The sequence below is a fragment of the Chelmon rostratus genome, chromosome 19 (genome assembly GCF_017976325.1).
Source record: "Chelmon rostratus isolate fCheRos1 chromosome 19, fCheRos1.pri, whole genome shotgun sequence".
Classification (NCBI taxonomy): domain Eukaryota; kingdom Metazoa; phylum Chordata; class Actinopteri; order Chaetodontiformes; family Chaetodontidae; genus Chelmon; species Chelmon rostratus.
This window is the reverse complement of record NC_055676.1, coordinates 7898480-7920860: the sequence shown is the minus strand read 5'-3', so window position 1 is coordinate 7920860 and position 22381 is coordinate 7898480. Positions and strand designations below refer to the sequence as shown.

Here is a 22381-nt window from a genome sequence, read left to right as displayed (position 1 = left end):
ACTAAAACGTGTTCCTCTTTTAAAGATGGTGAATGGTTTTGTGTTATTTTACCATTTTGTGTTTGTGTTTATTCTGTGTTTTGAGCACTGTGAAGCCCTTTGAGGCAAATGGTTGTTTATGATTTTAGGCTATACAAATTAAACTGAGTCAGCTTTCATTTATTGAGTAAAAAGTGCTTCTGGGTCAAGCTTCTCAAATGTGAGGGTCCTCTCTGCTTTTCTCTGTTTTATGTTTTTGCAGCTTTATTATATTTTGAACAAGCAGTGTGAAGACGTCATCAGATCATCAGAAAACATCTCTGACATGCATTTTCCCAGAGCAGTAGCAGGGTCTTCAGCTCTGTCTTTGTATTCTAGGGAAAGCAGTGAACATGCAAACTTCTGCCAATCAGCTCTGCCAACAACAAGCTGTTTCAGCCCCCAGCCAGCGATCTCTGAGACATGCAGACCAGGTTTTGGGTCAGTGCCAGTGACCACAAAATAGTCTGCCAAATAGCAATCCACTGTTTTCCTTTTGTGAAGGTAAAGTCTGAGATTGTTGCAGGAATATCCTGAGATAAGAGAGGCCTGATTGATATCAGTGTTCATCTCTTTGCGTGTTTCTCTCAGTTCTGTTTCAGTATTATTTTAATATTTGACATGTAATTCAAATGTATTGCTCCTTGTAAAAACTGATGGTTAAACTCTGAGAAATGGTGATAAAATCTGCACATGCACAACACTTGACATGTGGGCACCTTAATATTGTGCCCACAAGCTTGTTGCTTTATTTTTAATCAGTCTAATGCACTTAGTCATTACAGAGCTTCAACACGGGACCTACGTTTTTACTACAGAGATTTTGTTAGGCCGAGTAGAGTGTAGTGGAAGGATAGTAATTTTTTCAGATCATTGACCTTGAGATGGCATAAATTACTTTGCTCTTGCTTGTACTGTAATTGCGCAATATTGTATGAATTAGTCTGCCAGGATGGATAAGGCAGGGCTTCAGGGTGACTTTTTGTATAATTCTACCTAAAAGTACAGTTCACTTCTTGGCTTTTCTGCCTTTATAAGCCAAATGATTTCAGCTTGGCAGTACATTTAATTAGCCTTTTAAACACAGAGAATGATCAGTGTTCTGGTTCACAACAGTGTAATTAAAGCATCTCTACAGGCATCTTTTGAATGTGAAGCAGTGTGTTACAGAGCTACCACTACATGGCCACAAATATGTCCCAACATGACTGTCGTGTGCTCACTCTTAAACCATGGGCATTATTCTGCTGCTAGAGCAGCTTACAGTAGGCCACAAACTCCTCTGAGAAGGTCAGGTCACCCGCACAAAACTGGGTACAACCATTTTTTCATGGGTTCATACTTCATGCATGGGGCAACTGTCAAGTTTAAACAGGAAAGATCAAATGATTATTGAAGTTTTATAATTTAAAGGTAAAAAAAAAAAAGTAAGCTGAGTTTAAGAAAAAAGTTTTTCCTTTTTTTTCAAGAATGGTTTTGAATGGTACAGTATTTTAATACTGTATGTATTTGAACATTTGACAAAAGCCAGCATCAAAAACTTGAAAATTTCTTGAACATAAAAAAGACCTACTTCTTGTATAATCCCCCGTACAATTTCCAAAACCTTTTTTTAATTGATTTTTTTTCTAGAAATTATTTCATATTTCATTTTGTGTATCTTTTGTTTCTGTTTAACTGTATATGTGTATAAATGAAAATCTGTGTTGGACATTAAGAAAGACTAAAAATGTGAATATATAATTTTCCTCTTCTAGGAGGAGGAGGAAAAGATGAGCAGCCTCTTCCTCACAGTGGATAATGGGAAAGTTGTGATATGGTGCCCTCTTGTGGCCTTTTCTTTTAACTGTTGGTTTTATTCCCAACATCAACCGCTAAGTCCTGCCCCTGAGCAACCTTACAACCAATCACCACTCACTTCTTGACCTCAAGCGGACCATAAAAAGAAATTTTGTCCTGAACTCCGCCTGTCAGGTAACACCACCGTAACAAACCGCACAATTAAATGATCCTGTTTACATTCAGTTTAGAAACGGTTAACGGCAAGGCCGGGGCCACTGTCTGAAAAATGAACAATTTGTGTAGGTGGTCTGTTAGAAGGAAAAAACATGCCTGAAATACTAAGCTCAGGACGAAACTTTATCAATGGTGTGCTAGGGTAACTGCTAAAAACAGCTAAAATCAGTGCCACGCTGCTAAAAACTGATAATTAGCCTAAAACAAAAATAAAACTGGGCTCTTTTGGGGGGAATTAAATCACGTAACTCTTTCAGAATTGAGGCACCAACACTACGTGGCGGAAAGTCGCCTGAATGTGTTTTTTTGCGTTTGTTTTGATGTCTAAATTGGGAGTAAGTGATAGTAACGATAACTAACTTTTGAAACTGGCACTTAATGTGTTAGCTTGCTAGCTTGATGTTACCTTTGTCTACCGTTTTCCGTACGGTACTCGGCAGTTCATAAAAGACAAACAAGATGCTGTATTTCCTTGTTTAACCACAGTGTAACGTTACTCGTTGAAGTGTTGGAGGGAGCCAAAGTAACCCGTTACTGTCGGCGGTGGTTTGTTGTGGGGTGTGTGCCATGGAGACACAGGGGTGGATCCTCTGTTAAGTTTTGCGGTTTTCAAGGCAACCGACCCCCTGTTGCTGTGAGGTCTGCAAGCGAAAATCTGAAAATCCTGCCTGCTGAATCGGCGAAATAAATGTGTCGATCTCTACATGAGGTAAGTCTGCAATGCAGCATTGCGGATACATGCCTTATCAAAGTTACTTTCTCTCCACAGTAGTGTAAGTTAGGTTTTTCGGTGTGCATTGTCCTCAGAAAAGTAAAAGTATTGTTTTGCTCTGTGTTCCATAACGTTAGCCCACCAGCCGGACTGGTTGGACCAGGTTAACATTTGTCACTAACTGCTTGGATCTTGAAGAGCAAGTATTTGTTGAGGTTTTCTTGAGTTGAGGTGACTGGAGATGTATAAAGTGTGTGAAGTGTATATTGTTGCTGTAGCTTCTACTCTAATCTGTGCTTTTTTTCAAACTGGATCAGAGAGAAACTGTCTTCAGAGATTGTTGTTTCCACACATGGCTCTCAGGGCAAGAGAAAATGTTTTCACATGGTCTGTGCAGGAAACTGAGTTTTTTTTTTTTTTTCGATACAACATACAGCAGCTCATAAAATAGTACTCCAACCGGCTGCACAGATTTGTACTAAACTATATGACCTCTACTGGATGTGAAATTACAGAAACACTTGCTGTCTGTAGCCAAAAGTTTGCAGCATTTTGTAGACTACAGTTCCCCTCACAGCAGAGCGATCCTGGTATTTCCCCCACATGTTCACTTCAGTGATTCATTCAGTTTTTACTTTTGTACCACTCCAGAAAGGTACTTTTTTTAAACCGCCGCCCGTACCACACCTGAGTTAAAAATAAATCCTGATTTTTTCTCAATACCTCATATTGAGGATTATAAGATTATTATTATTTTTGCAAAACCCTTCTGTATAACTAAAAATGGCAAAAGTCTCAAATGCCATGATTAATTTCCTCTTGACCGAAGTAGATGTACAATAGTCTAATAAAACATAGTCTAATAAAACATAGTCTGAAATCATCAGTTATTATTTAAATCAGGAAATATCTGATCAAAGTAAATATGATTGACCAGAATTCAATGCTAACTCTCAATACATTATGGTTTTCAATTCTCTGCAATAAGGACACAGTTCAGTCTTTGCCAAAAAGGTGTTTGGTGGCAGTTTGTGTCGTCTGTGTATTAGTACGTTCTTCTCTTATTGTTGCACTTACAGCCGTTGTTTCTTGCTTAATATTTAGCAAGGCTTTGTTACTTGTTGAGTTAATTGTATTTGAACTGTACAATGTTGACAGCAAAGGATAAGCATGGCCTGAATGGTTGAGAATCAGCAGAAAAATGCATTGCAATAGCAATAAGAATACAAATTTTGAGAAAATTGATATTCTGAGCTTTTGGAAAATGAGTCAAGAAAGCTGTCATTTTCAATTAAGTGAGACTTTCTCAAACATGTTTCTGGATGTCAATTTCAATGATGCCACTCACTAGAATAGAAACTCAGGAAGAAATACAGCCTACTGTCATTAATAATAAGCTTTATATGGAGTACTTTACATCCACAAAATGCTAGATAGGTCAAAGTGCTAAAAAAAACAAAAGCAGACAATTGAAACAGTACTGTAGCTCCTTTATCATTATCGGTTAACATGTTTATCATTTTTATTTTCGTCCAAAACCCAAAGATATTAAATTTAGAAGGACAGAAAATCCTCACAAAGCTGGAACCTGCTGGAGTATTTTAAATAATTGTACAGCTTTATAAAGTCACTCCTCTCACCAGTCCTCTTTGCACAGTATATCTTGTGTCCTCAGCTCTCTCTGTGCCTGCTAAGCAGATTAGCTGTCATATCTTAGTCACCAGGCCGTCCTAAACAGCTCACTGTAACACTTGTGTTCCCTGCACTCAAAATTCAGCCGGTATCACCCTGTCAGAATCCTTGTAGTGCCCCTGTTGGCAGGGCTGACTGGTTTTGTGGCAGCTTTGGTGGGACAGGGAATGACAGTACAGCCTGGCAGAATTCTCCCTCTCTCTCTTTTGTTTCTCCTGCTTTGTCTCTCTTCTTCTGTCTCCTGTTCGTGCACCTCCACTCCACCTGTCCATCACCTGACAGTCAGGTGATTACAGCCCTGCTGCTGCCTGCTCGTCTGTCTGTCTGTCTGCGAGAAGCTGAGCTAGCCTCCTGTGTGTCCTGTCTGCATGTATACTAATGATCATTGTTTACAATCGGTGAAGCCCCCTGTAAGGGCTTTAGAGCAGCTTAATTCCCCCATCTGGCAGCTGAGATAAATCCTTAGTTCCCCCAGGAATGAACGAGGAGCATGAGCATTGCAACAGGTGAGTTGTTTCTTTGCTTTATTATACCAAAGAGAAGCTCAGAAATCCAACAATTATCTAGAAAGTTGTGGAATTTGGAAATGGCTTGGATTTCACCAGACGTTGTTGCTGTCTGCTTCTCTTCTGCATTTGCTCTAAATCTAGTGACACTTGGCCACACACCGTAAACCTCTCCATGTGTGAGACAGAAAGAGAGTTTATAAGAGCTGGTACCCCTGGTGACATGCAGCAATAGAAGAAGTACTCAGAACATTTACTGAAGTAGAAGTAGAAATACCAGTATTATTAGCAAAATGAATGTAAAATGCCCCCATGTTTTTTCATTATTGTATATTATTTGTTTAAAACAGATGCATGTGCATGTAAGCAGCAGGGCTGGGTAAAGGTTTGGCATGTCAGTATGAAAAGCACAGGTATGATTTATAAAATTAATTATAGCTGAATTCCTTTTAGCTGCTTCAATTTCAGGCTCCTGGCATTGTTCATGCTGTCTCATTGTCACACTGTCATGATTGACTGGGAAATCTGAGTAGAACGAGCCATCGTTAATCTTATTAGTGATTTAATTTAAGTAGAGTTGAGTAGATTAGATGATACCACTGCATCATATTTTAGATGTTTGTCTGAAAGTATGCCAGTAAAATAATCAAGCACTATTCACAGTGTTGTCTAACTAGGGCTATCAGATAAATGTAGTCAAACACAAAGTCCAATATTCCTCACTAAAATTTAAAGGAATAGATTTTCAAGTAAGGTGCAAGTATCTCAAAATTGTACTTTAGTAAATGTATCTAGTTACTTTTACTTTAAGTTTTAATCCACAATCTGCTCAAAGTGTCACCCTCATCTCCTGGCAGGGGTTTCTCCTCGTCTGGAGTCCCTGGAGATTCTTGTGTGTTAGAGGAGGATGACAGAAATGAATTAATAATGTCATAATTATATTGTGTGCTCTAACTCTTTCTATTCTAAAGTTATTGTTTTCCTAAGCCCGCCTCTCAAGTTGTTTATCCACTGAGTTGTGTGCTCTCATTCCTTGCGGTCTACTTTAAATGCATGGTGAGTTTGCCATGTCGGCCGGCGGGGAGACTCGCTGCTGATTTGTGTATGAAAGGGTTGTAGAAGGAGCCGCACACTGAGCCCTGTGTTTGTTTCTAACACAATCAAAACAAGTGTCTGTGGATACACAAGAGCGTCTCTGGATTTGTTAGCAAAAACATACTCTCTTACGGGTGTGTGTATGCGAGGTTTGTGTGTCGGATACATTCTGTAAGAAGCACCAGGCTAATAATCTTCTCGCAGTAATCTGGGGTATTGATGAAAGAAGCAAACACGTACAGAGACCACTTTTCTTAATGAGAATCTGAGTGCTACTGTACAGAATGTACTTTACTTTCTGCTTATTTTGAATGCAAATGTCCTCGTATTAAGTTGACAGCAAGTTTCTCTCATCATGACACTTGTTTAGGTCTGTGACTTTGTGATATGTCATTATTTCTATGTACTGGCTGCCTCAAAAAAACAGAACATAATGATGCAGAGTTTAGATGCACACCTTGTTAAATAGCTCATTAAAGTGTGATCTCTGCATAAGATGGTTTGTCAACCACCATCGAAGTGATCAGAGAAGTATACATGTGTGCAATGTGTACATCTCTTGGAAATATACTGTGATTAAAGACTTACATTATGTGACTTTTGTGTTGAAGCACATAAAAAAGTGGATATAGAGATGGACTTGATGTGTTTTGTTGACATTTGAGGATTTAAGTATGTGGCTTTTTCTAACATCCGTATAACTCATGATAAAAACAGTGTTGATCTTTGTACGGCTGCATCACAGACTGTTTTTAGGTGATGCGCTGGCAGTGTCGCTGTAACACAGCATGTTAAGTCTTGTCAGAGATGTTTTATTGCAGATGCTGAAAAGCGCAGCTCTTGTTCATGTTGTGGAGTTTCCATGGTGAGCGTTGCAGCTCTAGGCAAATACGTAGGGGACTTGATTTGACGTCAAGAACTAGCAGTCTAATCCGAGCTCTGTAACATGTATGATATACTTGTCTACAATGAAGAATATAAATGCTGAGTGGTGCGACCTGATAACACAGGACATGAGCCGGGGACAATAAAATGAATGCTTATCTGTTGTGAAGACTAACACAGAGTTCATGTCACCTTGGAAACGAGTCCACAAGTGCTGCACCTCACACAAGGCATCAGGCAGAATGTAACATCAACACCACAACCTCGTCCAAGTGCCTGATGAGTCAAATAACCCACATGAATGTACACAGATGGCATTAAAATACATTTGTGGGCTTTTGTAGTGCTTTTTTTTCAGAGGTATATTTGATATAGTTTGTTACAAACTGTTATACATTTACTGAAGTCATAATTAAATTTAAGGCTGCAACTAATGCATGATCAGTTCATGATCATTTAATCTGTGTCTTTATTTGTTTTTTTTTTAATTAATCATTCATTTATCCTATAAAATCTTGTTAGTTTAAACCCTCTGAAAGTTGAAGTTGTAGGATCCCCTGATCCCCTTCCACAGCTCGGGATGGGGGCCAAATGGTTGAAGGCTACATCATAAATTACACAATTGCTTTTATATGAAAATCAGTTTTGTGTTTAATAGGCCAGGATTCAACCTGTTTTGAAAAATTTAAGTACTAGGGGGATTTTCACCGAATTAATTTTGTTTTTTATGACTGCAAGATGACTAAGTTGATATTTTGTGATGTGATTGCTATGGATGCCATTGGCTTTTTGTTTAAAATGATTGCCTTTCCTTGTGATAGCATTTAATCCTATTTACTGTCCCCTTAGGACTTCACACCGCAGCCATTCATCCTGTGAATGATACACTCAATATTTATGAGAAACGCAGTGTGTGCAGTGGGACACATAGTTAAGAACTGATGTATGGAGTGTAGGTGTTTGTTTACAGAGAAGAACAGCTTTGTGTTAGTGAAAAGACAGTCAAATCACTCCATTAGTTTTGGAGCAGCACAGTCTTAACTGCTGGGCTGCTGTCATTTCTGACTTTTAAAAGTAGTAGTGTCAAAGACTGATGTATGAATAGTCTGCAGAAAATTGATTAATTGAAATATTTGCTGATTCATTTGTTTCAGCTGGTTTTAGTCTGTTATACTACAGCACCGTATCTCACATTGAGTAGCTACAGTTGGACTTAAATCCATGTTCTAGTAGTCTGTTTAAATGGTTGTAATACTAAACAGCTGCTACTATTTAGTGTTTCAGGTGCTGCATCCAAAGATCTCCTCTTCCTCAAGACTGAAGACTGGGCGATGAGTCCTCCTTAGCTGTACCTCTGGACTGTTAGCAGCTTACTGACATGACCTGCAGTCGGTAAGCTTCAGTAGCCATGGCTTTGAAAGTGGACCTCACTGCGGAGCCAGATCAACAAGAAAAGATGCAGAAGGTTCCTGTGCCTGGCTGAGACCTAAAGGTGGCAACAGTCGGCTGAAAGGTGAATGGAGACAAGAAAGAGCACCACAGCAGGGGTTCTGTTCTGGACCCCCGCCCCAGTCCGCACCTCTCCCACCAGCTCTGCAATATCTGAGGATGTGTGGGAGGATGAGGATGAAGAACGGGAAGAGAAAGAAGATGACTTTGTCAGCCAGATGGACGAGAATGGCATCATTGGGCTGTCAGAAGCACTGGAGGATGTGGGGTCAGGGGGCAGTTGTGGTGATAGAGATGCAGAATGTAATCCAAACTTGTACCCTGGACCCCTCACCCCAGAGGAGTCAGATCTAAGTGGGCATGAGAGGGATACACAAACTGATGAGCTGAGTTACAACCCGAGTGAGCGTCTGTCCCGCACTGAATCACCAGGAGAGGATCAACAAATACTGTCACCATGTGAGTCTTTGATTATATATCATTTAATTTCTTTAAAAAATGTAATGTTCTACTTTCTGTACAAGTGCACTTAAAGGTCCACGCCACTCATTTTAAAAGTTTGAGCTCATGAACTACACATGACTTGACCAGATGAATATAAAACCTCCTGTGAGGTGGTCATTCTGCACGGTGAAGCTCAAATATCCAAGTCAAGTAACAACAAACAAAACAGGTTTTTGAGTGGACGGGTACTTTAACAATGGTCTGAATAAACTGCAAATCAATATCAGAATGTGGTCATTCCAGAAAAATCCTTTGAATTTCAATTTGAACACACTGCTATGGTGCTTAAAAGCTCGACGAGGTGACTGCTTCATTGTGGAAGATTATATTTATACCTCCACGGTGTTTCCCATCTTCCCATTTCCTCATCTCTCCCTGTCTTTGGCAGGTGATGACTTGATTGGCAGCTTAACAGCATGGACAGTGGATGAGGAGGTGAGGCAGAAGAAAGAGGAGCAGGGGACAGGGTGCCTCCCCGAGAGGGACAAATACTTGGACATGAATGAGGAGGATGAAGTTGGAGAGGAAGTGGGGAACTTGAGTGACAGGAAGAGAAAGAAAAATGAGCATTTTAGGACATTAAGAAAGCTTGGAACGAGTAGCTTGGCTCAGAGCTATATTTCCAAAGAAGAGGCTGAGAAGACGAGCTCCACTCCATCTCGTGGTGTTCATCTGATAGCCACGGAACCTGCTGGAGTCTCCAGTCATCACTGCCCAATGTCCCAGCCTGCCTTGCCTGTCACAGCCCCTATTCTCCCCCACCGTCTCCACTTCACTGCTGAGGAAATAGCCTCTGCTCCAGGGATCGAAGCTGAGACGCTTCCAGAGATGAGCTGCGTAGAAAGTCTTCCAGAATCACACAGGAGCCACATAAGCCTCAAGTCCAGTCCTCGTTGTCCCGAGTTAAAGCTCAGGGCTTCTTTTCAGCAGCCAGCCACGTTCTCTGAAGAAGTCACGTCAAATCCTTACAGCGGAGTCAGTACTGGGCTTCTAAAGGGATCAGTTAAGTCACATAAGCGTCATGAAGAGCCCACTCCCTCACCAAGGAAGACAAGGCAGCGCGTTCCTGAAGCTACATGTTCATCTCGTTCCCTCAGCACAGTGGGGACAGACTCCTTAAAATGCAACCATCAGACCACAAGTCCTCACAGAGAGCCGGGGACACCCAGAGCCAGGAGGAATGCTGCTGAAGCGGATGAAACCAGGTGAGCTCACATCCACATGGCCATTTATTTTTACCACGCTTTCGCATATTGTCGCTAATGTCTGTATGTCGTGTTTGAAGTTCTTTCATAAAAAAAATCTCTTACCATGAATTTTATTGTATTTCCAGAAAAGTGCCTCTGACTTACCGCACACCAGACTTCTCCAATGTGGAGCCAAGGGTCCATTTCCCCAAAGGAGGTTACAAGCCCCCGAAGAGCAGACGCTCTTCCAAGAGGGAGTCCCTGTCACCTGAGCCCCCCTTGGTGTTTAAATCCCCTGCTGACATAGTGAAAGAAGTCCTACTGAACATCCCTGACGGATCCCCTGACCCATCAGGCTCTTACAGAGCTCCAGCCAGTGCCCCCGACTTCACTGTGCCTCAGGAGTTCAGATGCCGCCAGCATGCCACCACGCTGCTCGAACAGCTACAGGTACAAGCAGAGACTGAGCGTACAGCTACACGATGGAACTTCAAAGATTGGATAAAGATGGAAAGAAAGAAAACACCAGCGTTGATCCTTGTGTTGTAAACTGCATTTATAAAATGAGTCAGTTCAGTGGGGATGTAGTCTGAAAAACGTCAGACTGGTCTAGGAAGTTTAGAATAATCCATTAATCATAATGGTTTTGACAAGTTGAAAATGTGTTGAGGAATGGCTCAATGCAAACGTGATAGCGATACAAGCTGATTGAATTAAATGATGCTGTGTAGAAACTTGAACATGGAGCTTATGATAAACAGTTATGGTTGGCATTTTTTTCACATGCTGTCAAAATTTCTTTTAGTTTCTCAAAAGATCATTTATTGTGTCTTTGACTCAGTGCAGGTTCATTTATCAAAACTGTTGACAGACACTTGGAAGGAGGATATTGTCTGAAATATTGTTTCAGTTGTAGCATTAAAATTTTACTTCATCGGAAAAGGGGTCAAAACAATGACAAATATCTGTTTTTGATCTATTGTGTTTACCTGTGACCAAATTAGTCGCAATAGTACCCAACTCCTGCTCCAATCTCTCGCCATTCTCCTCTTTTATAGCCCAACTTTGCTCTCTTCCCTTTCTTTTTTGCTCTTCCATTTTTTTCTCCGCCTTCATGCTTCTTTTGCACTCTTTTTCTTCTCTTCCCTTCCTGTTACTTTCTTATTTCCTCTCCCTCTCCTCTCACTGCAGGAGGACTACAACACACTGCTGACTAAGTATGCCGAAGCAGAGAACACCATTGATCGTATGCGTCTGGAAGCCAAGGTATTTCATCTAGAAAGGCTGTAATGTCTCGCTATTTAATGGTGTGTATTAGAGCGAGGTTTTAAAAAACAGTCCGTATCGGTGGCATACAGATTTATCTTTGATCTTTTTTAAGTTACGAGAAAGCTTCAAAATGATCAATGGTGTATTTTCTAAAACATTATATTTAATTTATTCAGGGTTTCTTTACACACCCTGTACAGTACATACAGAAATGTCTAATCAGGACCAGAATAAAATCCTGAGTGGTACAGAGAGTCCAGGAACCATAGAAAGGTTCCTCTAAAATAAACCAAGGCCACAGGTCACATGAAGAAAATATCTATCCACAGACAAGGCACTCTTATGACTAAGCTATTTGAGCTGATCACAGTTGTCCCTTTGTGTGTGTGTTTTCTGCATGTGGTCGTTGTCATTTCAGCATTCAGCTGTAGTATACAGCTGTACGTTTGTAGCTCAAACATCCACTGGTCGAACAGACTATTATTGTGTATTTCCTTCATTTTGAGGGTTTTTAAAAGGTCCCTAGAGCATTTCATTCACTTTTTTGTTTTGTGTGTGTGTGTGTGTCAAATGAGCAAAGTGCAAAGAAAAATTCAATGAAAGCACATTAAAAAAGGACAGTTTCTAAAACAAACAACAGATGGTAAATTGTTTATTTCAGATTTATAATAAAATATTTTTTAGCATGTTGGGATCCAACAGACATTGTTAGCACATCACAGACAGAGGAGCAATGTGTCAGAATGAGTGATTAGAAATCTCAGAGAAGTAAGTGGGGAGAGCCAGGAGTGTTGAAGTGTAGTGAAGTAGCTCCTTTTAAGAATTATTGGCCCATTTCTGTCGGAGCAGCAGCGTTCCACAATCAACGCCAATTAAAATCAGCTTACCGAGCTCCCCGCCTCTCCTCCATCTCCTTCACCACAACAGCGAACCACCATCTGTCTCCCCCTCCCTCTGCATGTATAACATCGCACAGGCTGGGAGGGAGGAGTGGCTTTACACTGAAATGTACTGTCAGATTATCTGTCAGTACAGCAGGAAATGCAATACCTTCTCAGACTTGAATCAAGGAGTGCTGGTATTTTCTTATTACAAGGTGTATTAAAAACTAAAAAATTGAACAAAATTTTTGTTCTCTCTAATCAGAAATAAATTCTAGTAGATTTGAGCTCCAATCCTTCAGTTTCTTTAAGTGGTTTAGTGAGCATCCATTCATTGTATAACAAAAGTGAAACAGTAAGTGGCTCATTAGGTAAAACACAGTTCATGAGCTTTTATAAATGCTCCACTTTCTCTCTCTCTCTCTGTGTGTGTGTGTGTGTGTGTGTGTGTGTGTGTGTGTGTGTGTGTGTGTGTGTGTAAAGGAACTGTTAAGGTCAGTTTAAGGTCATTATGATTTACTGCTTAGAGGCCTTATCGTGGAGGGGCGTCCATTCATTCTCATGTTAATAAATTGTGTATGTGTGTTGACAGGGAGGGGAGGGGCGACCAGTGTTTACCACTCAGTCCAGTTCCACTGTTTTCCTGCACTGAGATGTCCTGTTTGATGTTGTGTCCTCATAATTTGCTGCTTCATAAACACTAAAGGGCCAAGAGCGACAGACACATGACTTTAGGACACTAGATGGGGATGTTGGCTTGCCGTATGTTTAGCAAATCCATTATATGTGGTATGATCACATTATATTTTTCTATCAATATGTTGAGAGTGACAAAGTTTAATGTTAAATTAATTACCAAATATAATGTACTTGGCCTATAGTATCTTTTCTACAAAACGGTGCTCAGCAGAATTAACCACTGGTCCAAAAATGTGCAGTTCCAAAAATAAATCAGTGATAAGTTGTGCCAGTATATCACCAGAGACATCAGTGTAGAGGTAATAATGTAAGCAGGTGAGCCGTTGATGATGGGCGATCAAGAAATGTTCACACTTTTTCTTATTTTCCATCTCTCATCAGGTGAACCTGTACTCTGACCCCCCAAAGCCCGGCCACTTGGTGCACACAGGACTGAACCAGGATGCCTCAAGATTCATGATGCTGGATTTTCCTCAGGCTCAGAGAGCAGAGATCAACTCGGCCTCTCTCCATCCACATGGACACAGCCCTCATCAGAGTACATTCACCCTGTTCAATATTTACCACTTTACTGTCAAATTCATCATTTCTTGGATCGTATATCATATAAATCAATGAATCAGCTTTCCCTCAGCTGTCTGAGTCACACTGCTCTCTTTATTTATTGGTCTACCATTAAATATTGTCACTTCAAATTGTTATCAATGTGCACTTGCAAGCAGATCACGTGGCTTTCATCTATCATTCAGCTGCTGCCAACGTTTGCATCACTCTGTGCAGCTTGCATGATATAGCTGTTCTGTCCTCTGTGCCTGTTTGTCAAATGAACAGGAAGTTCACCTGCCTGTCCTTCCACAATAAGCTCCGATCCTCAGGTGACACAGCAACCGGCCAAGATGCTCTACAGTAAGGCCAACAAGTTCCTCCAGCAGGTAAAGCAGCAGATATTAAACTATAAACAGGGATGGAAATCCGTACAGATCTGCTAGGTGATTTGACTGAGGAAAGTAATCAGAGGTTTTGATGTTCTTCATTCAGCTGCAGATTTTTGAAGATCTCCTTAAGTGCAAGAAACTCAAACCCTTTGAGCAGGTCAAGGTAAGAACAACAAAATTTGTTGTTTAAATTTGGAATTGTATAGAAGAATGAATTCTAGTGGCTGCCTCATGTCCCAACTAATGAACGAATGCTCTCCCTCAGGGTCTGTCACAGCTTGCTGAGGGGCTCGACTCTTTAGAGAGAGGGTACCTGTTTGCGAGGGATGAGCACAAACTCCTGCTGCAGGGAGGCACAGAACTCAGCCACTTTGACCCTGATCGGTGAGAGTGATGTCCAGGATTAAAGCACCAGATATTACATTTTAAATTCTGTACTTACAATGGACTCAGTCGTTTCTGGTGTTTTAACCGTGTGTCTGTGTATTTGTCTACGTGTCAGGGAGCTGGAGGGGCTGATCTTTCAATGTGGGCTGCGCGTGGACGAGCTGAAGGAGCAGGTAGAACAGATGCAACAGGAGCAGCCCACCTGTGAGGCTCCACCCTCTCCACCTCCTCACCCCACCCCTTCATCTGTCCCCTCTCACCCACAGGTACTACCAAACAGCTCTGTCTGCATGAATGCATTCTGTTTTGTAACCAAATATCTTTGGGTGTTGGGTTTTTGTGGGTCTGCAAGAAGATGCCACCTTAGAAGTCGTGGTGGATATTTTTCACTGTTTTCTCATATTTTAAAGAACAAACAATGACGTGGTACATCAAGAAATGACTGAAAAATGTAACTAAAATAATTGTTAGTTGTAGCCCTAATTCTGGTGCAGGTGCTGATTTAAAATAACATGCAAAGATTTGAGTATCTGATTAGTAAAATCACAAATAGTAGCTGTAAAAACACCCTCTTACTATGAAATGACAGGATGTAAATGCAGCCACATCAGATGTTTTGCAATGATCTCTCTTGATCTCCTTCCAGAGCCCACCTGTGCCTTCGCTGCTTGATCCAGGAGAGGCGGCAGTGGTGGAGGTGAGCTCAGCCAGTGAAGAGAACGATGAAGAGACGGAGGATGAAGAAACTCTGAACTCTCTCTACCTCAGACCTCTGAATGGCAAACACAGACATGAACAAGACTTTGCCAAACTAATGGATCAGTGAGTGTTGATGGTTGTCTTTCCATTATTCATGTTTAAAAAATGATCATCTCACTGTGAGTATCTTTGCTGTGGTTTTATTAATGTTAGGAGATAGTCTCGCTCAAAATGCTTTTGACACTTATGCTCACTGTTAGAGGCGCAGCCTGCAGCCTGGACATCATTTGCCTCTGAATGTTTTTCCTCCTCCTGTTTAGCTATCAAAGCTTCAAGGAGCTTCCGAAACTTTTAGATCATGGCCAGAGGGAGGGAGCTCCCCTTCCTGCTGCCGTTAGAACCAGCATGAAGCCTGGGGGCGAGGAGGAGGAGGGACAGAGTCAAAGAGCTGGAAACCTGGAAGTCCAGAAGAGTTTTCCACAGAGGTTAGTCTTCAGAGAAGGGCACAAGATGAGCTGTAGGACAGTAATGTTTTTGTAATGGGCTCTCAGGCATTGGTTTGTCTAAGAATATGTACTTTCCTGTCTAAATATAATGCTTTTTATCTTAAAAGGTAAAATAATACTACGATCTTAACTACCTGTTTGGTAGAATAAGACACTAGATAGAAATGAATATGCATAAAAATACAAACACCACTCGACTAAATTCTCTGTACTTCTCTGTTGACAGTAAATCAGACCAACAGGACTCTCCTCTTCGCAGCAGCAAACAGCGGACCAGCAGGTCCAGTCCTCCATCACGCAGGGCCTCCAGCCAGTCCACCACACTCCCCGATCATCCTCCCAATAGCAGAAGGAGGTTAGAGGGAGGAAGGTCTCACAGCAGCAGTCTGAGCAGTCTAGGAGAGATGGCTGCATTGGAGAAGAGGAACTCCAGACTCCAAGCTGGGAGCAGCAGAGTGCTTTCTCAGGTCAGTTTATATCATGAAATAACAGTCATTGATGGTACGTCAGTTTCATTCACAGATGTACAGCATTAGCATTAGCATTAGCCTAACATTTGATCATGTGCAGAGTCAGGGCCTCAGAAGGTTTTGTGACTGAAAACCTGCAGCGTCACAACTAATCGTGCATTTGCAATTTCCCATGTTTTGAGCTAAGAGACTCTTGACGTGAGGAAAATAGAATTAATACTGTTGATCCTGTATTAGCTAGTCCAAAAATCAACATTGAAACCGCAAAACACTGTTCTCCCTGATACAGTAAATATTGTTGATGAATTAAGAAGACCATGGAACATTTGGTGATATTAGCTTATTAAATCACATCAAACAATGTTTTTACGTGTTGAGTTCAAAAGTCAGAACACTGAGCTCCAGAGTACCTTTAAGCCCTCAGACAGATCAGCAGACAAGGAGCCATGTACATTTGCACAATATTATTATTTGTTCAAAAACTACTGATGCATGCCTGGCAAATCAGTGACTGGATGCAGCAAAATTTTCTTCAACTAAACAGAGACTGAAATCATTGTCTTTGGAGGACAGAAAGAAAGACAGAATGTCGGCACTCACCTCAACCCTTAGTCTCTCATAACAAGGCTTTACAATAACAATGGCTTTATCCTGCAATCAGGTTCAATAGCCACATCAAATCGGTAACTTCATCAGCTTTCTATCTTTTAAAATATTTCATGAGTCCAGAGGGAATAATGTCCAAACAAGACCTATTTCCAGTAGATGTGATGTATTGAGTTAAAAAGAATGCTGTCTAGTATTACAAACAAAGCTGCATCTATGTATAGAATGTGCATAGATAAATTTTGCTTAATCTTTGTTCTGTGCTGTGTTTAGCAGGATGGGATCATCTCTCCAGAGACGGACAGCGGCTTTGTTGGTTCAGAGAGCAGCCGTCTGACTCCTGCAGCAGCTCCCAGTCCTCTCCACCAGAGGGCCTCAGAGAGGTGAGGAAATCCACTGCTGCTTCTGTGCCTCCACACAAATTTACTGCACCATAAATTTTACTCTATGTGCCACCCCCCTCCCCCGTTACAAACACACACGCACGCACACACACTCACACACACACACACACACGCACACACACACACACACACACACACACACCATTTCTGATCTGTCTTTGTGTGTTTGAATATTCTGCGATGGTGCCACAGTGCTCCAGTGCCTCAGGAGGGGAACCAAGGGAAGCTTCAGACAGGCCCCGTCTCAGCAGCATCTCCTGCCTCATCACCATCAAACAGTCGCACGGCTATAGAGCCCAGCGGGGGCTCCCGGCTTAGCCCCAGCCAGCCGAGGAGAACCAGGCAGGGGCAGAGGAGGCGTACCTTCTCCTGCTCTCCACAGCGCTGGGTCAGTCAGACGGAACGAAGCAGGGTCAACAGTAGGACCAGTGACTTTGGGCTGGAGAGTGACAGCAGTGAGTCTCCAAGTTCTGTCCATCAGCTGAGATAATTGTTTTTTAAGTCATGCTCAAGCCATTTGAAACACTTGGTGCAGTTTAGAAATTAAAAAAAAAATTGAAACTATAAAATGAATGCCTGACCCTGTAGTCCTGTTATTCTCTTACTGTGTTATTATTCATTAGTTCTTTCTGTAACTGTGTATTTGACCTGCTGCCCCCCTCTGTCTCAGCAGCTCACACTGTCTCTGAAGACGGACAGTATGACCGGGACACAGAGTCTATCAATTCCCTCCACAGCTGCAGCCCAAGCTCCTCCCCCTCTGCACGGCATCACCATGGCGATTCTGTCAGAGCACTGAGCTCCAGTCAGGTGGCCAATCGCAAGTGAGTGTGTGTAGGAGGCGCTGCAATGCCGATAGCTGCGCAGACAAGACCAGGCTTATGTCCCCCTGCACAGACTCCCAGACAGAAATATAAATATTCCTCTGACGGATGAAAATCATGTTTTCAGATATTTGCTGAAACTGACTGTTAATTGACATGCTGAACCATCCTTGATGTTCCTGTCATCGTATTCTTTTATGGATTGTATTCCAGAGTCGGCTGCTATTGAACGTGGTTGCGTATTAGGAGGTATTGTTTCCTGCATGGTGTGGTGTTGAATGGCTCATTTCAAAGACTGTGTGTATGTATGTTTGAACTGACACCTGCAGAGACAGTTTGCGAGTCACCTGGCAGTTTGGTCCCCTGAATCTTTTCACACTGCAGCACCTCAGCGGTCACATTTACTATGTATTTACATTTTACTGTTGGATGTCTCGGATGTGTGTGGTGGTGAAAGTAAACGTATGCACTAAATGCAAACATGATCTCCAACTGAATTGTTACTTGTCATTTTAAACTCCTTTTCTTGTGTGTTTTCTTTTTTTTCAGTGACGCAATGCAGATGCTGCAGGCCGAGGTGACCAGACTGAAGGAGAGACTAGAAAGGTGTCTGAGAAATAACAATCCTCCAAGCCCTCTGAGAGCAGCTCCTTCAGCTCAGGAGAACTACACTCACCACAACACCTCTACACCACGCGGCAGGTTGGTTTTTATCTTCCAGGTGTTGCCACATAGTCCACCTGTCCTACAGAAACACTGAGCTGAGTGAAGCTACAGGATGGCGCCAGCTTGTTATCTGCTTTCTCACATCAGCTTGTGTTTGGTTTTCTCCCATTGGTTACATGTAGGTCTGGGGATCGATGGAGTGACATCAGCAGGGGAAGAAGAGACAGACAGACGGTTGATGAGGTTGAGGAGTCTACACTGAGATGGACCACCGGAAAGAGGACACCTTCTGAACACAGACAAAAACCACGACATGACACCTGTGAGTTGATCTGAATTTACACTTGACCTGTAACTCAGAGCTTTGATTTGAAGATTTGTATAATCCAAAACTACTAGCATATATGCCAAGTTTGTCCTCCAGTGGAGAACAGCAGAATAAACAGCAGTCAGTTTATTAACAGACATACATGAGCACTACATGCTAATACTTTCATGCTTAATACATTTTGTCATGCTCGGGATTTGGTCCAATGTACATAGATTATATATAGACACATAAGCAAGCACATTCATCTTAAGAAAGCATGTGCATGTGCAAGCATTTGTATGGTACAGAATATCCCATTAATGCATGTTTTTGTCTTCACTGACAGATTCAGAGCCCTCTATACCCCAGCTTCAGCCCCAGCCCCAGCCCCAGCCCCAGCCTCAGCCTCAGCCTCAGCCCCAGCCTCAGCCTCAGCCCCAGCCTCAGCCTCAGCCTCAGCCCCAGCCTCAACCTCCACCTCTGGTGTCCAGATGTACTCAAACATTCGCTGCAGCACCGAACAGCTGTTGTTCACACACAAATACCGTCCACAGCAGAACACAGCCCAGTAAGAACTTCCATCCCAGGACAACCCAAAGCCCCGATGATGCACTTCAGAATTGAGCACTAAATAACTTGAGACCGTAGTGATAGCAAGCAGTTATCTGACAAAACATACAGTTTGTTTATTTAATTGTAATGCAGTGTTTTCCCCTTAATAATTGTTTGCATTGACACGTGCCTATAAGCACACAACAACATGATCAAATCTGTGAGAACAGATTGTGTCGACCCTGCTGGTGAGTGTGTTTGTGTCTATGTTGCAGGGAAGCATCCTAGTATGTCTGCACAAGTGTTTGAGGCAGCAGATGAACCTGACAGCAGAAGTCGTCGTGCTCTGCTTTGTCCTCAGTGTGAGTCACGTAACCGAGGGCGACCTAAAGGTAAGGAGGCTCCTTCCTGAGTGGGATATTTGTGTTTTGTCTTTTCTTCATTGACTTTCTTTGGGTTGAGGCTAAAATCCACTTTCATTTTTAATTAATTTGAAACTAGTTTTGTCTTACTTGCGTTGTTGTCCAGCATCCTTAAATCCTGCTTCTGTTTGTTTTTTTGCCGTCAGGGCCTGTTGGTGGCAACAGAGAGCCGACTCACTCCTCTCACTGTCGTCACTGTCCTCTCTGTGGATGCCCTGAACCAAACATTGAGCCAGGTTAGAGACCCTGTGATCAAAGCTGTGACACTGCTCAGACACACTGTTAATGGAGCACTGAGATTTCAGTGCTTATTGATAGAGAGGTGTCTCAGCTGCAGCAGCACAAGGTTCTGTAGAGTCACTGTGCTCAGCACTCAGCACAGTCTGCAGTAAATGACATGAGTTTAATTATCTGAAGTGTTAATGGAGCTCCTGACCTGCTCTGTGATTCACAGACTGCCGCAGAGTCTCAGACCCCCCCCCACGCACAAGCCGCCATCCAGAGTCCCCAGACAGAGCGACGAGGAGCAGACACTTCACAGCTGCAGCTCCACCCACACTGCTGCAGTGCATGCCAGTGTGTCAGCCACCACTCCTGTAAGTGACCTGCCCTCTCGCCACACACTCACAGCACACATGCGGATGCTTCAGATGCTTGTTGTCACAAGAGAACGAGAGCAAAAAAAGACAAAAATGCTTTTGGTAAAAAGTCACCTGCAGTCGACTGACTTAGTGTGTGCAGAGGGTGAGCCCAAGCTACAGTACATACTACAAACACAGTGGAAAAGTGCCAAAATGAAAGATATTGTACATACTAATTCAGTGTATGATCGTGACTATCCATCAATGCACCAGGAACTAAAGAAAGACAGCTTGAGATGGCTCTTAGATAACAAGTATACTAAGTACTTTGTCTCTGGAAACGTATGTTTTTTGTGAAGTTTAACTGGCAGTGGCACAGTTTGACATCATCAGTATACATATTGTCATTTCCTGTTAGTATAGACAGAGAAATGAATTTTTATGTTGTACTTGTATGCAAACAAAAACTACAATAAACAAAATATACATTACATTCTGTTTATCACACTATGTTTCACCTGAACTGTCATACTATTTTTTCTTGTCATCAACCTTACCCTCTCTTCAGGTTGTACTCAGCGCCCCTCTGCGTGTCTCATAGCAACAGCAACGGCACATCGTCAGGGGTCAGAGGTCGCGGGGAGGCGAGGGAGAGGACGAGACGCTCCCTGTCCGCCAACAAGCAGCGCTCCATCGACAGCTCTCTGAACAGAGCAATCAGAGCAGCTCGGCACATGAAACACACCTCTGGGCACATGGCTCGCTCTCTGGCTACCGGGCTGCAGTACCAGGAGCTGCTGACCGAGTCCTGCAGCTTCTAGCCTGGAATCCCTCCGCAAGCTTTAACATCCAGCATCTGTTCAGCTGCAGGATGAGGCTGCCCACATCATGAGGGAAGGGACCAGGTGAACAGAAAACCTAAAGTCTGTCTTTATAACTTTTCTTTGGTTCCTACATTTGGAGAACTGAACCTTCATCTGTTGCTTTTTTTAATTGTATAATTTTATGGAAACATTTAAGTCTCAGGTGGCCAAAGAGGAATTTGTTTCTTTTGCAGGCATAATATTGTTCAAGAAGATATGCTGGCATACATTGAAATGACGTACTTTCTTTTAAAATGTCGTTGATCATATTGATTTTCAAACTGATGAACTAAAGAAATTAGTTTCTTCTTCTTCACTGGACATGAGAAGTTACAGCTGTCTTGAAATGACAGTTGTAATGAGTAAATACTCAGTTATGTTGAGCTATTTATTGATCATGTGACCGTTAATCGATCATGTTAATGTGTTTTATTTTTTTCTAGTTTGTATAAGTCTAGAAATAAGTTCAGGATTTCAGTGTTATTTTAGTTGGCGTAGAAACGTTTTCTTGTTGGTACAGTAGCGAGCTGCACTGTAAATCAAATGCCCTCTCTCTTTGCCTCTGTTGTGATGGAGCCAGTTTTGGATGTTCATATAAGAGACCACCATGGATCTATTGTGTAAATGGTCAACAGCTCATCAACTTCATCTGTAAAATACAGTGAAAAGAGTCATGTGATCGAGGACCTGAGATGCTGGATATCCTCAAGATTGGTCTCCTTCTGTGCTGTTCAGGTCACTCTGTACATATAGAGGACACATTTTAAATTGTGAAATTTTGGAACTAAATTTTGTACATTATTTTATAATAAGCTTGTGAGTATAACTGTATGAGCCGCACAAGTGAGTCTGCTGTAACTGACCAGCTTTATGTTGAGCAGATATTCACACACCAAAGGCCACTGAGCCTCCAGGCTGCTGTGGATCCATCTGTATATACCGACAGGACCGGCGACACAAACAGAGGAATGAGACTGTTTTTACTAATGAACACACCCTCTAACTGTGGATGTTTTAAGGTCTGTTCTGTTTTTGTTAACTTCTAATCCTTTTTTACTTTTGTACCATTTTTTTCTGTAGGTCTATTTTGATACTTTGAAGAGAATCTCTTCAGTTGTCCCTAAGGAGTCAAATAAAAGAGGAATTGAACATTTAGTGTCACTGTACTTTTGATTTATTTTTTTTTAAAGAAATACTAAAAAGTAAATATATTGAAAAGAAGAGTTGACTCTTTAACATAATG

General features: G+C 41.9%; 1 protein-coding gene across 4 annotated transcripts; it reads left to right on the top strand.

Annotated features, from left to right (window-relative positions):
* Positions 1-2245: 2245 nt before the first annotated feature.
* On the top strand, positions 2246-22293 carry akna (AT-hook transcription factor). Of its 4 annotated transcripts, none has more exons than XM_041960291.1 (23): positions 2246-2743; positions 8201-8832; positions 9266-10082; positions 10211-10514; positions 11256-11330; positions 13295-13451; positions 13745-13845; positions 13952-14011; positions 14114-14232; positions 14351-14501; positions 14882-15057; positions 15255-15419; positions 15667-15907; positions 16793-16899; positions 17113-17375; positions 17594-17744; positions 18294-18446; positions 18593-18732; positions 19067-19288; positions 19548-19664; positions 19841-19930; positions 20149-20290; positions 20844-22293. In XM_041960291.1, the coding sequence occupies exons 2-23, from the start codon at positions 8442-8444 to the stop codon at positions 21094-21096; spliced, it is 4395 nt and encodes a 1464-aa protein (XP_041816225.1). In that variant the 5' UTR covers positions 2246-2743; positions 8201-8441; the 3' UTR covers positions 21097-22293. The 4 variants fall into 4 exon arrangements, with proteins under 4 accessions (XP_041816225.1, XP_041816224.1, XP_041816223.1 ...); XM_041960290.1 differs by having other exon boundaries at positions 17591-17744; XM_041960289.1 differs by having other exon boundaries at positions 16790-16899.
* Positions 22294-22381: the final 88 nt, after the last annotated feature.